The 13,787-nt window shown below is 40.5% G+C and overlaps 1 protein-coding gene across 3 annotated transcripts in view; it reads left to right on the top strand.

The window, feature by feature from the left end:
- march8 (membrane-associated ring finger (C3HC4) 8) overlaps nt 1-9,959 on the top strand; it is a 126,827-nt gene extending 116,868 nt beyond the window's left edge. For 2 of the 3 annotated variants that reach the window (XM_036546217.1, XM_036546216.1), the window contains 4 exons: nt 370-550; nt 2,584-2,719; nt 3,869-3,883; nt 7,052-9,959. In XM_036546217.1, the coding sequence (XP_036402110.1) occupies nt 370-550; nt 2,584-2,719; nt 3,869-3,883; nt 7,052-7,356 (637 nt within the window). In that variant the 3' untranslated portion in view covers nt 7,357-9,959. The remainder of the gene's footprint in view (nt 1-369; nt 551-2,583; nt 2,720-3,868; nt 3,884-7,051) is intronic. The other variant, XM_036546218.1, reaches the window with a different exon arrangement.
- Nucleotides 9,960-13,787: the final 3,828 nt, after the last annotated feature.

Below are 13,787 nucleotides of genomic sequence, written 5' to 3'. Positions count from 1 at the left end.
TTGCTGTAAACAAACACACAACAAACGCACTGTGTCTTTGTTCCTTGTCCCTAACCCAGTGCACAGTTGCCTGTAGCAAAATCCCAGGATGCATTCTTGCCCCTCTCCCAGCAAACACCCATGGGAAGAGTTCCAGTTGGTGGGACTGGCTTGTGTCTCCATGTGACATGTGCTTTCCACCAATAGAGAGGGAATGATTTGTTTCCATGTGATGTGTGCCATGCACCAGTAGAGTGGGACTGATTTGTGTGTCTGTGTCATGTGTGCCTTCCACCAATAGAGTGGCAGTAGTGGGTGGGGCAGGGGGATGGAGTGTGGCTTCCCTAATGGGCCCTAAACCTGGTTTTCCTTTCCCTTCTTGTTCCGCAGGATCTGCCACTGCGAGGGAGATGAGGACAGTCCCCTGATCACACCCTGCCACTGCACTGGCAGCCTTCGATTTGTGCACCAGTCCTGCCTGCAGCAGTGGATCAAGAGCTCAGACACACGCTGCTGCGAGCTCTGCAAGTACGAATTCATCATGGAGACCAAGCTCAAGCCACTGCGCAAGGCAAGTGCTGGCCAATCAGAGCATCTACATTACCGGGGGGGGGGGGGGGGGGGGGTTGATTGCTCAGAGTTGGAAAAAAAGAAGACATGCTTAGAAGGAGACCTCAAACTGTCCTCTGAAAATCTAGCAGATAACCATGCAGTTGTAATGGAACATGTAATTGAAGCTTGGAGTTAGAAAGAGGTTTTCTGCAGAATATCTTGAACTGAACCTCACGGATAGTAGGATGCAGAATTTATTGCCCCTGAATGATTTATAAGTGCATGGTCTGTCCACTGAAATTTGTCCCTGGCTTTTGGTGTCTCATAGAATAGTTTGAAGTCCCTGTTAAAGGCATTAGCTCTGTTGAACAAGAGCATGCCTGTTAACTGAAGACCAGAATAATTAAAAGTTGACTTTATAATGTAAAAATTACTTGAAACACTGTTTAAGAACCAGAGAGATACTGCAAAGAACTCAGCACTCTCGACTCCAATTAATGGTGATGATTCAGTCTGAGCTGAGCTGTGTCTACGTCTGTGTTTTGTGATTAGTGGATTAGTTAAGATGTAATTCCAGCTAACGTGTTGTTCTTGCTCAAATATTGAACATTTTAATTAATTTTTTCTCCCTCCACATCTGAGGACAAAGAAATGTAAACATTGGTCTGTGCATTAATAGCCTTCGTCTCCCAGAGTTATTGTGCCGCTTAATGGGGCTGACCGCACAGAGCGTCTCTGGGGCTTGTTAAACAGACATCCAGAGCTGAACGCCAGCCTCGCCATGACAACGGGATGGGAACTATGTGTTCCAAGCAGGCGTTGAGCAGTTGTGTCTCTTATGCCGCTCTTGATCGTACCAGCATTTCTACTAGATCTACAGAAACTGTGTCTGAGGGGTTTGACATTCCCAGTTCTTGAAGGTCATCTCTTCCGAGGCTTTGACCTTCTAAGAGGTCCGTTGAGGCACAAGTGTTTGCCTCAACTCTTCTACCTTGTGAGAGAACAAAGATTATTTTTGGGGGGTGCTTTAAAATGAGGACTGAAATAATGTTTGTCCTCTGGAACACCTGACTCCGGTATGTTTGCGTTTGTGAAAAACGAGGCTGCGTCTGCCTCGAATCAGCAGTTTGATCTCGTTTCGGTCTGCGGCATGTGCTTTGTCTGCAGAATTGCCTTTTTTTGGCCACCACATGATTAATTATTCAAACCAAAATAGCTTGTGTTTCTTGCTGCCAGGAACTTTAAAGTCTGCAGTATGCTCCATCTCCACGAGGACAGATCATTTGAGAAGAGTCTGCTTGTCTCTGTGCTCTGTGCTACCGGCACTTATTCTTTGGGTTGATATGCCTTTTTTTAACGAATCGGACCCAAAGCCATAAATCTTATGATGCCATTATACAAAAATGGGCGTACTTCAAGATGTTTTTTCCCGGTTAACTAATGCTGTTTTTGAATGATGGATTTTATTCATTGTCCATTGAACAGAAGCCCTTGTCTGCTAGTAATTTGCTCAGGAGGAGACTCTAGTTTCTATTATAGCAATGGTTCATGAAGTCAAGAGATGAAGAAAAGAAATGGTTCAACAGCAGCTGTGGTTAGCAATAAAATCAGATCCCATTGACTGAGTTTCATCATTTTAGTTGTGTAGTTTAGGATTAAAAAACAGTTGTTTTATTGCAGGTATGTCAAAAAAACACACTCTCCACAGTTAGAGCACTCTACAGAACAAAGAATGCACTTTCCACTGCTTTTGCTACTTTATGATGTTGATTAATCTGGGCATCCAATAATCCCTGTAGAGTGTAGGCCCTATGGTTTGCATGCATATGCTATGACAGTTAGTCTCTAAATGCTGTGACATTGAGTTTATGATGTGTGTGACATCATACATGTTGTAACAGTGTGCCTGTGAAGTATGTGGCATAATATATGTTGTGACAGAGCATCTTGAAAGCGTGTGACATGCTGTGAGTGTGTCCATGGCTCCTGTGATGTTGTGAGTGCTGTGATGGTAACGAGCTTGACGTCATGCAACTGTTCCTCTCTCCACAGTGGGAGAAGCTGCAGATGACGCCCAGCGAAAGGCGGAAGATCATGTGCTCGGTCACCTTCCATGTCATCGCCATCACCTGTGTGGTGTGGTCCCTTTACGTGCTGATTGACCGCACCGCCGAGGAGATCAAACAAGGTCAGGCCTTTGCAGGATGGCAATAGCTAAATTATCAGCAGAATTACCTCTGGCCCAATTTCTTTTTTGTGGAAAAAGTAGATATTATGTTTAAGGTAACTTTTATACAAATAAATTTCATATAATAAATGAATAGAATAAATAACTGTAAACACTTTTGAGGAATAAAAGTGAAAGGACTCAGTATATGGTATTTTGTTTAAAAAGCTTTTGCTGAGAGTGTTGCGAAAAAAATGTAGAAAATGGTTATCCTGTCATTTAAGATCAGAGGTAGGATTTTGCCACAGAGGAACAGTAGCAGTGTCTCACTGAATCACCTCTAAGGTGGATGTGAAAAAGGAGAGGATTGTGGGATTTACACTGTTCTCTATGCAGGACGTTCAGCAATGTAGCAGTTCCCAGACATGGCTCTGCCATGGCATCTAAATAAAAGGGCACGTGTGCTTGCTGTCAGACATCAGTCTATTTGGCTGCTGGTGCTACACCTAGCTGTACACTGTCCTTTATGATAAAGGTGCAGCTCCTAAACCAATTCACTCCTTCCAGGAGTATCGTGTCATCACATCAGAAGACCCATTTGTTCCATTTGCCCCCTTGGGCTTCCTGTGGCAGGTGGGCTGGTTACCATCGGCCCAAAAGTGGTGATGTCATTACTGCCACACAATGAGGCGGAGGCAAGGGGAGATTCTGGCCTCCAGTAATCATGGCAAGCATTACTCACAATTCAGAGAGGCGGGACCTGTGCTGTTGTATCAGATATGTATATCTATGTATGTGTATATTGTATCCATACATATATACATATATATGTACAAAGCATTATTATCAAAGCTTTCACAATAACAGACAAGGTTTTAAACAGAACTGAGAATCAAAGTGACAGTGTACCCGCTGATGTTTTTTTTCCCCGTTCAGTCTGCTATGTTTGGATGTGCTAGTAATCTGGTAGTAAACCTTCCTTCCATGGTGGGTAACTGGAATAAATCATGCTAATTGGGATTATTGAGGGGGAACATGCCAGATTGTACAGTACATTACAAGATGGATAATTCGTCCTTAATCTGACCCAATAATGACATTATTTTTTCCCTCTTGGTCGCTGCCTGTCTTTGGTAATACATTATACTTAAACTTTCTTTGACCATGCAGCCGGAAGAATACCAGGTAAACATTCCACCTTTAATACCCCATTTCTTTCAAGTACTGAAAAGGGCGTGAAACAATGAATAAAGATTTATTCATTACCCCAATATGGTATAGATGAGCTTGTGGATACATTCCTCATGTCTGACTTGAAAAGCCAAATCTTGTGAATGAAGAAAATGCTGTTCTGAATGTGTTGCGTATTACATTCGCACTGTCATCTGTTGTCTGAAGGTAGTGGCAGTTTGAAGTGCTGCAGGAGATGACCACTGTAGAATATCCTCTACAAATTGCACCTGTGGGTTCATACCTGAAACCTCCCAGACCACAGTGGTTTGCAGAGATTGCATTCCTGTAAATATGACAAGTAGGCCATGCTTCAGATGACAGCATGGATGACGCATTCTGAGTATTGAGGCCCACAACCTACATTCTAACATCACAGTTGTTAACTGTGTATCTCCAGTCCAGAAGAAAGATTTTTGTCATGATGATAGCATTTCTCAGATGTATTTCTGACAGATGTAGCACTTCCAGTATGTGTAGCTGTTAAAGTGAACTGCAAGTATGGTCAGTCTACAGTATCTCTAGACACTCTTAAGCTAAAGAATGCATTTCAGTGTTTTGCCCAGGAGTTGTTAAGGTAACAGGCAGCTCTGTGTGTGTAACGGATCATATGTTGAGTCTGTCTCCAGTGGGTTTACAGCAGGTCTTTTATAAGTGCAGAATTACTGGGTCACCCTATGTGAAATCCGCTTGAATTCAGCATGACCTTCACAGATTTTCTCTAAAGCCTGCGCAGGAATCCAGGCTGTTTGGACAACCATTTGTGGTCCTGGCTCTCTAACTCCTTTGCTGTTATAACAGTCCATTTAGGTGTCTTTGTAACAGTAACATTGTTAAAAATTGAAAAAATGAATCCATAAAAATTCTCAACACTCCTTAAAGGGTACTTCTAGTGGTTAAGAGTTACCTTTTTGATAGGTTAGTATGGCTTAAGTGAGGAATATGCTATAATCTGAAATATATTTTAAATATTAAATTATATTTTAAATATATCTGAAATATATTTTTAAAAATATTTATTAATAATTATACATAGGTAGATGACCTGGCAAAGAAGGGTTGGCACCATAGTTAGATTATCAAGCAGGTGGCTAACTGCTAACTAGGTTATAGTTACGATTGTTTTATGTTGCTAGCTAGTTTTGTCTTTTAGTCCACTTGAGTGGCAATGTAGAGGTGTAATATTTTGCCAAGCTGGCACCCTCTCATCTGCTGTGAGGGCAGAGGAGCTGGGGGGAACGTACAAAAAACACAAGAATGAATTGTATTCTCCCTACCTCAATGAAATATAAGTGGAAAACGACAGAGGGCAAATGTCAGTGCCAGCTTGTAAACCCCCTCCCAAAGCTTATTCCGTTTCAGACGGAGTGACCCACTTCCAAACTTGCTGAAGAGAGAGCGCAGAGGAGCCCTCTGTATCGACAGGCTGTTGGCAGTTTCTCACGCCTGTGCCTCAGATGTCATCTCTCACACGCTCCATTTCAGCTGTAGTCTGTGATCATTTTTGTATGTGCACATGTCACATTCCAGAATCTTCCTGCCACTCTGCTTCCAAAATCACAAAATCACTACATTTAAAGTGGGTATTTAAAAATTTATTCACACACACACACATATACATATATATATATATATATATATATATATATATATATATATATATATATATATATATATATATATATATATATATATATATGTGTGTGTGTGTGTGTGTGTGTATGTGTGGCCACTTAAGGTATTCAAAACCTTCATAAATAACAACAAAGGATGATTTACAAGAAGTAATGCAAGTTTGTACTCAGTCTTTTTTCCTCAGATAAATAGAAATATGAATGTGGAGTATCAAGCCTGCAACAAAAGGGTTTGCAGAGTTCAAAACCAATGTCATGGTTGCCCATGGCAATCTACAAACCTCAGTGTGAACAGCGTGTCTTTGGTGCAGACTCAAAGATGGAGTTGGGGAAATTGCACCTGGAGGAGCTGTCAAAGGGTTGTCCCGAGACAGAGGTCTTTTCAATGTCATCAAAGTCCAGGAAGGATGCACAAAATACTGATTGTGGGGGAATTAATACATTCAGTCATCTTACTTTTTGAAAAAAAAAAAAATGCAAATGTTGGTTAAAAAGTAGTCATGTGGTGTTGGTTCCTTTAAATTTTTATATTTTATGTATTCATGCAAAAGAAATGATTGAATTTGCATTTCATTTGTTGACCTGCCTAATTTAATTCAGAGGAGTGAGTGAGTTAAGTGTGTATGTGTGTGTGTATGTGTGTGTGTGTGTATGAGAGTGTGTGTGTGTGTTTGTTTCTGAGTGTGTGATTCTGAAGCTGATGACAACTGTGCAAGCTTTTTTGCCTCTAAATTCAATCCCATGTTAACAGGTGTACCGTTTGCCTGTCTGTGTGATGGGGCAAGGGGAAACCAACCCCACTCCACAGACAAACACCACAATATGCAAACGCATGCTAGCCTCACAAAAAAGGATCAACATCACTGTACTTCCTCCCTGAAACGGCTTCATAAATGTCAAAAGAGGTTCTAAAAAAGAGGTTCTGTTACTATCAAAGTGCTTTTTATTGTTACCCAAAGCTAAGTAGCTTCTTTATATCAAAGGCAGTGACAGCTGAACGAGTCGTGGGCCTGGTTAGCTAGCTAGCTAGAAACTTTGGGGACAGTGTAAGCAGAATGAACCACCAGGGGCCTTTGCCTTGGGTTCCACCTCCACCCGTAGGTGTCGATACGTATCAAGAGAACATATAAATTGGCAATGTTTATCCCTTACCTACATACGTTGTAAGGTGTGCCAAGAAATGCCCGTAAGAATGTCCACAAGCCCAGGTGTGCAGTAGATGATTTTGGCAGCATAATGGCAATGATTCAGGAATGCAGAGTGCACATACGTATGTGCACACAAACTTGGGACATGCAATGTGTACCTATGTATACCTGACTAAAAACAAAATGTGAGCGTGCGTGTACGTGTGTGTGTGTTTACACTTCCCAGTATCTATTTAACTGTTTATCCTCCAGGTAGTCCAAGGTGGGTTTTTCGTTGGCACTGACGCAGGTGACGTTGCTGCTGTCTGACACCTGGTCTCTTCCCTCACTCTGTGCCGCAGGGCTACTGGAGTGGCCCTTCTGGACCAAGCTGGTGGTGGTTGCCATCGGCTTCACCGGGGGACTGGTGTTCATGTACGTGCAGTGCAAGGTGTACATCCAGCTGTGGAGGAGACTGAAAGCCTACAACAGAGTAATATACGTGCAGAACCGCCCGGAGACTTGTAAAAAAATAGTTTTCGAGAAGCCCGCCCTCATGGAGCCGAACTTTGAGAACAAAGAGGTACTGGCTCCCGCGCAGTCGGACACAAACTCTTCGCAGTACACGGAGACAGAGGACTACAGTGTGGAAATTCTACACGTGTGATCCGCCAACCCCGCTCCCCCCAAACTGTCGCCCTCTCCAGGACCAGCTCCGCCGTGGCCGCCGGGAGCCACGCCGCACTCGAGAATCCCGCTGGGGCTTTCCAAACTGACTGAGCGGTGTTTCCAGTTCCTGTTGGAAAAATAATGTCTATTTCTCTTTGTTTCCTGTAAGATGTCGGCTAATCGGTATAAATCTGTGTGCCAGACTTTGAACATTCCAGCTACTGCCAGTTTACCGCTATTGTACCTGATTATCTGAGGCTCGACCTTTCTCCGCTCAAGTTCTGATGGAGTCCGTAGAAAAAATTGCATTCAAGCACTTTTATTTTCCTCGACCACGGCTCGGTTTTATCGATAATGAATTGCTTTGTAATGTGTGTATATTAGAAAAGAAACTTGAAGTTTATACGATAAATTTTTGTAACCCAATACACATACCTTGGATGAAAAAAAGGAATTAGAAAAAAATTTAGAAAATGTAATTCCGCTGAAATGATCATTCCACTTTGAAAAACGCTCTGAAAGTAAACTGAAAAGCACCACCTCGCTCTTCCCCTGCGGCAGATATTTATTACTTTATAACAAAAAGAATATATAATAAATATTAAGTCAATTCAAACATAACTTTACTTTTTCCCCAAGTGTACACTTTGAAGCTGAGAGAATGTAAAACTTTTTACACACACTTTTCTACCAATTCCAGGTCGTTTTTTCAGCCCAGGTGACACCCATTAACATCATACAACTTTTCAGATGAAAATGGTGTTTTCTATCGTGTGAATGATACTTTTAGTAGTCTGTGTGGTGTTTTTTTTTTTCTTTTTTGTTAGTCTGTTTGCTTAATTGTGACTAAGACCCTGAGAAATCTTTGATCTGCTTTCTTTTTTACAAAGGTGTTTTCCTCTGATAGCCATGGGGCGGCCGTCAGGTCGGTTTTCCGATTCGCATTTGCTGAATTTCAATCATACCCCTGCTTCCCATCTCATCATTTCGAGCTCATGTTAGATTTGAAATGACTGATGGCATCATGTTGACTGACAGCCACTGTTCATTTTTAAACATGGCTGGGTGGATTTTAATATGCTTTCCTCACTGACCTGTTTCTGTCTAATTCCCACCAAACAATATTCTGATCGTCATTTTTATTGTTATGTATTTATTTATAGACTTTCATTAAAGCGTTTCTCTGGTATTCCGTTAAAACTTTCCCAAAGGAAGATGCATTCCTTTCTGCACCCTTATTCATTAGCATGGATACATACCTTTTGATTTAAAACAAATTTGGGAAAAGATTCTCCTGTTTGTGCACAAAGCTCACGATTCTTTCACATAATATAATTATACATGATTTTTTCGGTGTAGGACTGTGCATTTTTTCCTGAATGGAGTGTTTGCATACGCAAATGGTATATAAATGACTTCACATCAGTGGTTGGTGCCCAGTGGCCCAATTTTTTGTCAGGTACCACCTTGGTGTGTCATTCTGCAAGCTTTGAGTGGTAATTTTACGCTTCTTAAATACAAATACTGTTACACCATTAGGGAGAAAACTTCTCAATTCTACAGGCTGTTTTTACTTTTTAAATTGTTTAGGGGCAATGTTTTTTCAATATCAAAAGGGTTTATCTGTCTGCAAAATCGAAAGGATTTATCTTCCTATGAGCATGTTCTTACGTAACAGCATATGAAATAAGACCAGCATTTAATGCGTAATGCAGTTTCATTTTGAAGAGACTAACGACAGCACAGTATTATTACTAAGGCAATAACAAATCTACCAAATCTCTAAATATTTTGAATGCACATAAAATATTATAGTGACACTTTAGAATAACCCCCGAATACCAAATTAATACCTGAAGTACAACCCGAAGCCAAAGTGGTAATGTAAATCCTATCTGACCTTACCAAAATGTTTGAAGTGGAGGCAGCGGGATGGCAGCAAACAGACAGGGTACATGTGGAGTAGGGGGAAGTGACTTGATCACCATCTGGTGGACTGACCATGAAAGCACACCTTAAAACGTAACTTGTGAATTTCTCCAAGCTCAAATCATGCCTTATAGGGACTTTGTAGCAACATATGCGAGTACTTGCGTAAATATCGGAGGTGCTGTCTCCGCAAAGATTCTCTTAGCCATTCCAACTAAAATGTTTTAATAGGATCGTTAATATCACCGTTTGTGTTAACGGAATTCCAGAGGAACAATCACGACAATAAAAACTGGCATAGATGGGTTTTTTAGTGGTTGTTGTTGTCGTTTTGCTTTTTTGTAGTCACTTTGCATTTCTTAATACTCTAATCTAATTGCAACTCAGTTGAGTTGCCCTGAAATTATTTTCATGAGTCACATTATTTTGAGAGGGCAAGCAAACACTGCTACCATCTAGTGGCCAACATGTGAACTTGAGCTGGACTGATGTTTGTAAACATACTGTAATCTTACCAATTCCGAAAAGACTCTGTGCAATTAGTTATATGAAGTGCAATTACCCTCTATTTGAACAGATTTACATAGTTACATAGCCATTTCCTGTAGGGTTTTTGTGTGTGTGAACACTTTTTTATGTTTTATTTATTAAAAAAAAACAGACTGATCACACACGCACACACACACATATATTAATTTCACACCCCCCCCCCCCCCCCCCATACAATGTGATTTTATGCAATTAACACTGAATGTTTTAAATCACAGGCCTCACTCATTGTTTCTATTCTGGGAATGAGACTCTGACTCTCTGGCCAAGACTGTTAATACTCGAGTACCATTATGTTGTTATGTCGTGCCACCGTCTGTGATCGTGAAACTGCAGGGTCTTTGCGCATTCATCCGATTACCATATGAAGAAACATTAACTTCAGGTCTGTTGATTTCTAGGTCTCTGTTTAGTGCTGTAATGCATTTTGCATCACAGTACAGTGTGAATATCAATATACATGTGTTTCTTTCACAAGTTATTTAGATGTTTGATCACTGTTTTCTGATTGCTGTAGAGGAGCTGGCTCCTTTAAAAGTTTGAGCCTTTAAAAGGTGAGCGTTTAAAGGCTATTCACCACTGAACATCACCATCCCATTAAATTGCGTCAGGATTGTGACATGTCTTAAGATTCTGAATTTGGACTTTTTAGATTTTCAACTGGCCAGATATTTATTGAGACAGTGTATACATGGCAAGAACAAAAATGATTTTGCTTCTGTGAGTCAGTCCTATTCTGTCTGCATTTCGTCTGTTTGCTCTGTTTAATGCAGTCGCATTGTGTAGCGGAAGAGTTTCCATGGCAGCACACACATGTTGTCTTGCCAACGGTAGTATGACAGGAGGCAATTTGGTGACTTCAAAGCTACTTGGGCAGGGCACACTTCAGAACATACCCACACCCTCCCGAGCCAATCAAGTTTCAGGAAGCACAGAAAGGGCCTAACAACCATCACATTCAACAATTTTGCATTAAAGGTGTTATTTGCATAAAATGACAGTGCTGAACTACTGACTCTGTCTATAGCGAATATTGTGGACATTTTATTTCCTGCGTTGTATTCTGCACATTTGATTGTGAATTTAACTTGTGTTAAAAAAGAAGAAATTTGGTATGAGTATGTTTGTTTAAGAATATTGTTGTTTTTGAGTCATTTGATTTCCCATTTTTAAGGAGTAGATTATGGTAACAGAAACCAACCAAATAAAATTAATTAAACTTTTAACAGAAAGTCTTTTACTTTTGTGATTGAATGGGCCCCTCATTCACACTGCATGTGAGTTGCTTGAGAAAATGACATACGAGAGGCCCAACAAGTCCTTTTAGTCAGATATGAGTTGGTATAAGTCTTTTTTTTTTCCAACAGTGTGCTATAACATGGGAAACGAAAGCTGGGGAAATTACAGCAAAAAGCACTTCACAGTCTTGATTGCTTTCTCAGTAGCTGAATATGATTGTTGTCAAAAAACAAAAGGAAATGTAATTTAAATGTATAGTTTTGCATTCTTTTATGTATGTTTATATATTTTTTGTCAGCATTATCACACTGTTAGCAGGTTGACTCCTTAGTGTCTTATTCAGATGTAAGTGACTACATTTGTGCTGTGTTTTCAAGGAGTGATTGATTGGAGCAATAAAAGTAAATATTGATTTAAAAAGAAAACATATATACAATATATATGAACAGGGCTATACGGACAGAGAAGCAAGGCTGCTTCTCCAAATAGGTGTGAACAACATTAACTTTTTAGTCCCAAGGTTCCTTTTTTACACTAGTTACAAGATGTTAAAGTACAGCTTTAGCAAGAGAAACATGAACACATGTCAGTGTATTTAAGCAGTCAGCTGCTTTAAAGTTCTGCTGCTGATCCCTTTCCATGAGTAAGAAATTGCACTTTGGGCTCTACTTTAAAAGAGAGTGTCGTGCCTGTTATACTATTGTGACATACAGTTAGTAATGCAGCTGCAAAAATGCTGTTGCTGTTATGTTGTGTGTTCACACAGGCATGCACTGGCACCCTCTGCCTTCACCTCCCCTACGAAGGCCCACCCCACACCCACACACACACACACACACCTGTTATGGGTTCCCTCTATTTTTCTATTTTTTCTATTTTTTTTAGCAGAATGAGCCTTGTGATCGAAATGATTATATGAGTTACATTTTAAAATGCACTGCATGCAAATATGAAACACACAGAGAATGAACAAACAGTCCAGAGAGATTACATCACTACATTGGCAGACGTTCTTATCCAGAGCAACTTACACAGTGCTGCTAATAAAGTAGTATGAAATGTTGAACACAAATGTGTGCTGAGATTGATGTGTAAGTGCAAAGCAATATGTACAACTTAAGGACTATCACTCCAAATATAATGCTAAACATACTACACACATGCAAGTAAACCTCCACATACCCCATTTCATAAAGCTCTGAAATATACTTCCACATATATAATTGCACATCACATCACATTGCACAAGACACATCAAATATCAATATTCAAAAATTCATAAATTGATAGCCTCTTTAAAGTCCAACAGATTTTATAACAAAAGAAGAGGGGAAAAATGGCATTTACTGATTTTATTGATTTCACTCGTGTAGAAATACAAGCTATTAATGACAGTGTATACTGAGCAACAGCTAGACCAAATGTAGCCGTGTAGCACCTTGCTATCAAACCCTCATCAATTTACCCTGAAGGTGTTGCTACCTTGCGGGATTTGCATATGAACCTCCAGCAGCAAAATGTAAGTCACTGCGTACATGTGTACAGTAGCAAATATCTGATATTTTGTGAACAGTCTGGCGTTTTTAAAAAATGTTTGTGAAGCAGTTTCAGACATGAAATTGGGGCCTGCAGTTTACATAGGCTCTTGCACAAAGTGGGAGTATATGCTAGGGAGGGAAAAAAAAATGACACAACTATGCTTTGGCTTCTTCTTCTTTTCTGTATGTTATATAGTATGCTGTGCGTTTCCCCTTTATTCAGCCCTATTTTGGAAACAGCAGCTGTGTATTAGGCTCATTTCACCACAGCAACTTCTACACTTGTGCAGGGGTGCTGAGGTGTGATGCATGCAGCGCTGCGACACACACAAGCTTGCAGCCAATGGCTGCTTTCCACACTGTGAGTCACACAGCGTGCTGCATAGGGAGCTCAGTGGAGAATGGCATCCTCCAAGCAACGCTGAGGCACCTGGTGAATAGCAGGGTGTCTGAGAGGGGTGAGATGGAGGGGACCTTGGCTGATCTACCCACCTCTATCCCTGGGGGAACAAAGCCAACTGGTACCTCCACCGTTGGCTCGGTGACGACACGAGTGGGATGGAACCCCGGTCAGAGACCGCAGCTTTTGCGCAAGCTTACTACTTACAAGTACATCACAGCAGTCACTCAAGGGGAATGATTATACGATGATAAAGCATTTTAATATTAATAGTAGTCATTAGAGGAATGATTCTAATCACTAATATCATCCCTTATAATATGAACACATTTATGAAAAGGTGAACCTGTGATATGATGTGCTTAGCACTGGGAAAACTGCTACAGGCCTTACAACAATACAATGTGGCCCATGAACAGGAAGAATGCCGTTCCAGGAAGGTAATGGCTTGTATGGTCAGTGGTTAGTGTGTGAGACAGTGCATGAGAAAATTAAAATGGAAAAAGAGAGGCTGCTGGCTTTTTTCATGCTGCAATCTTAAAGATTAAACTGAGGTAATTTTCTGGTTGTGGCACCTTAAAGTGCTGTATAAACCATAAATCAAACCAGCTAACATTAGTCACCTCAGTGTTTCCATTTGCCAGTTAGATTTACATTTACATTTTTTGTATAGCAAAGAAAATGTATGGTGTAACGCAAAGAAATAGTCCATTTGAGATGTGTATATTGTTTTAATTGAGAAATTCAAAATATTTTAAAATCCTTCAGCGCTGA

The sequence above is a fragment of the Megalops cyprinoides genome, chromosome 15 (assembly GCF_013368585.1).
Source record: "Megalops cyprinoides isolate fMegCyp1 chromosome 15, fMegCyp1.pri, whole genome shotgun sequence".
In the NCBI taxonomy this organism is placed as follows: Eukaryota; Metazoa; Chordata; class Actinopteri; order Elopiformes; family Megalopidae; genus Megalops; species Megalops cyprinoides.
This window is presented reverse-complemented; position numbering and strand designations above follow the sequence as displayed.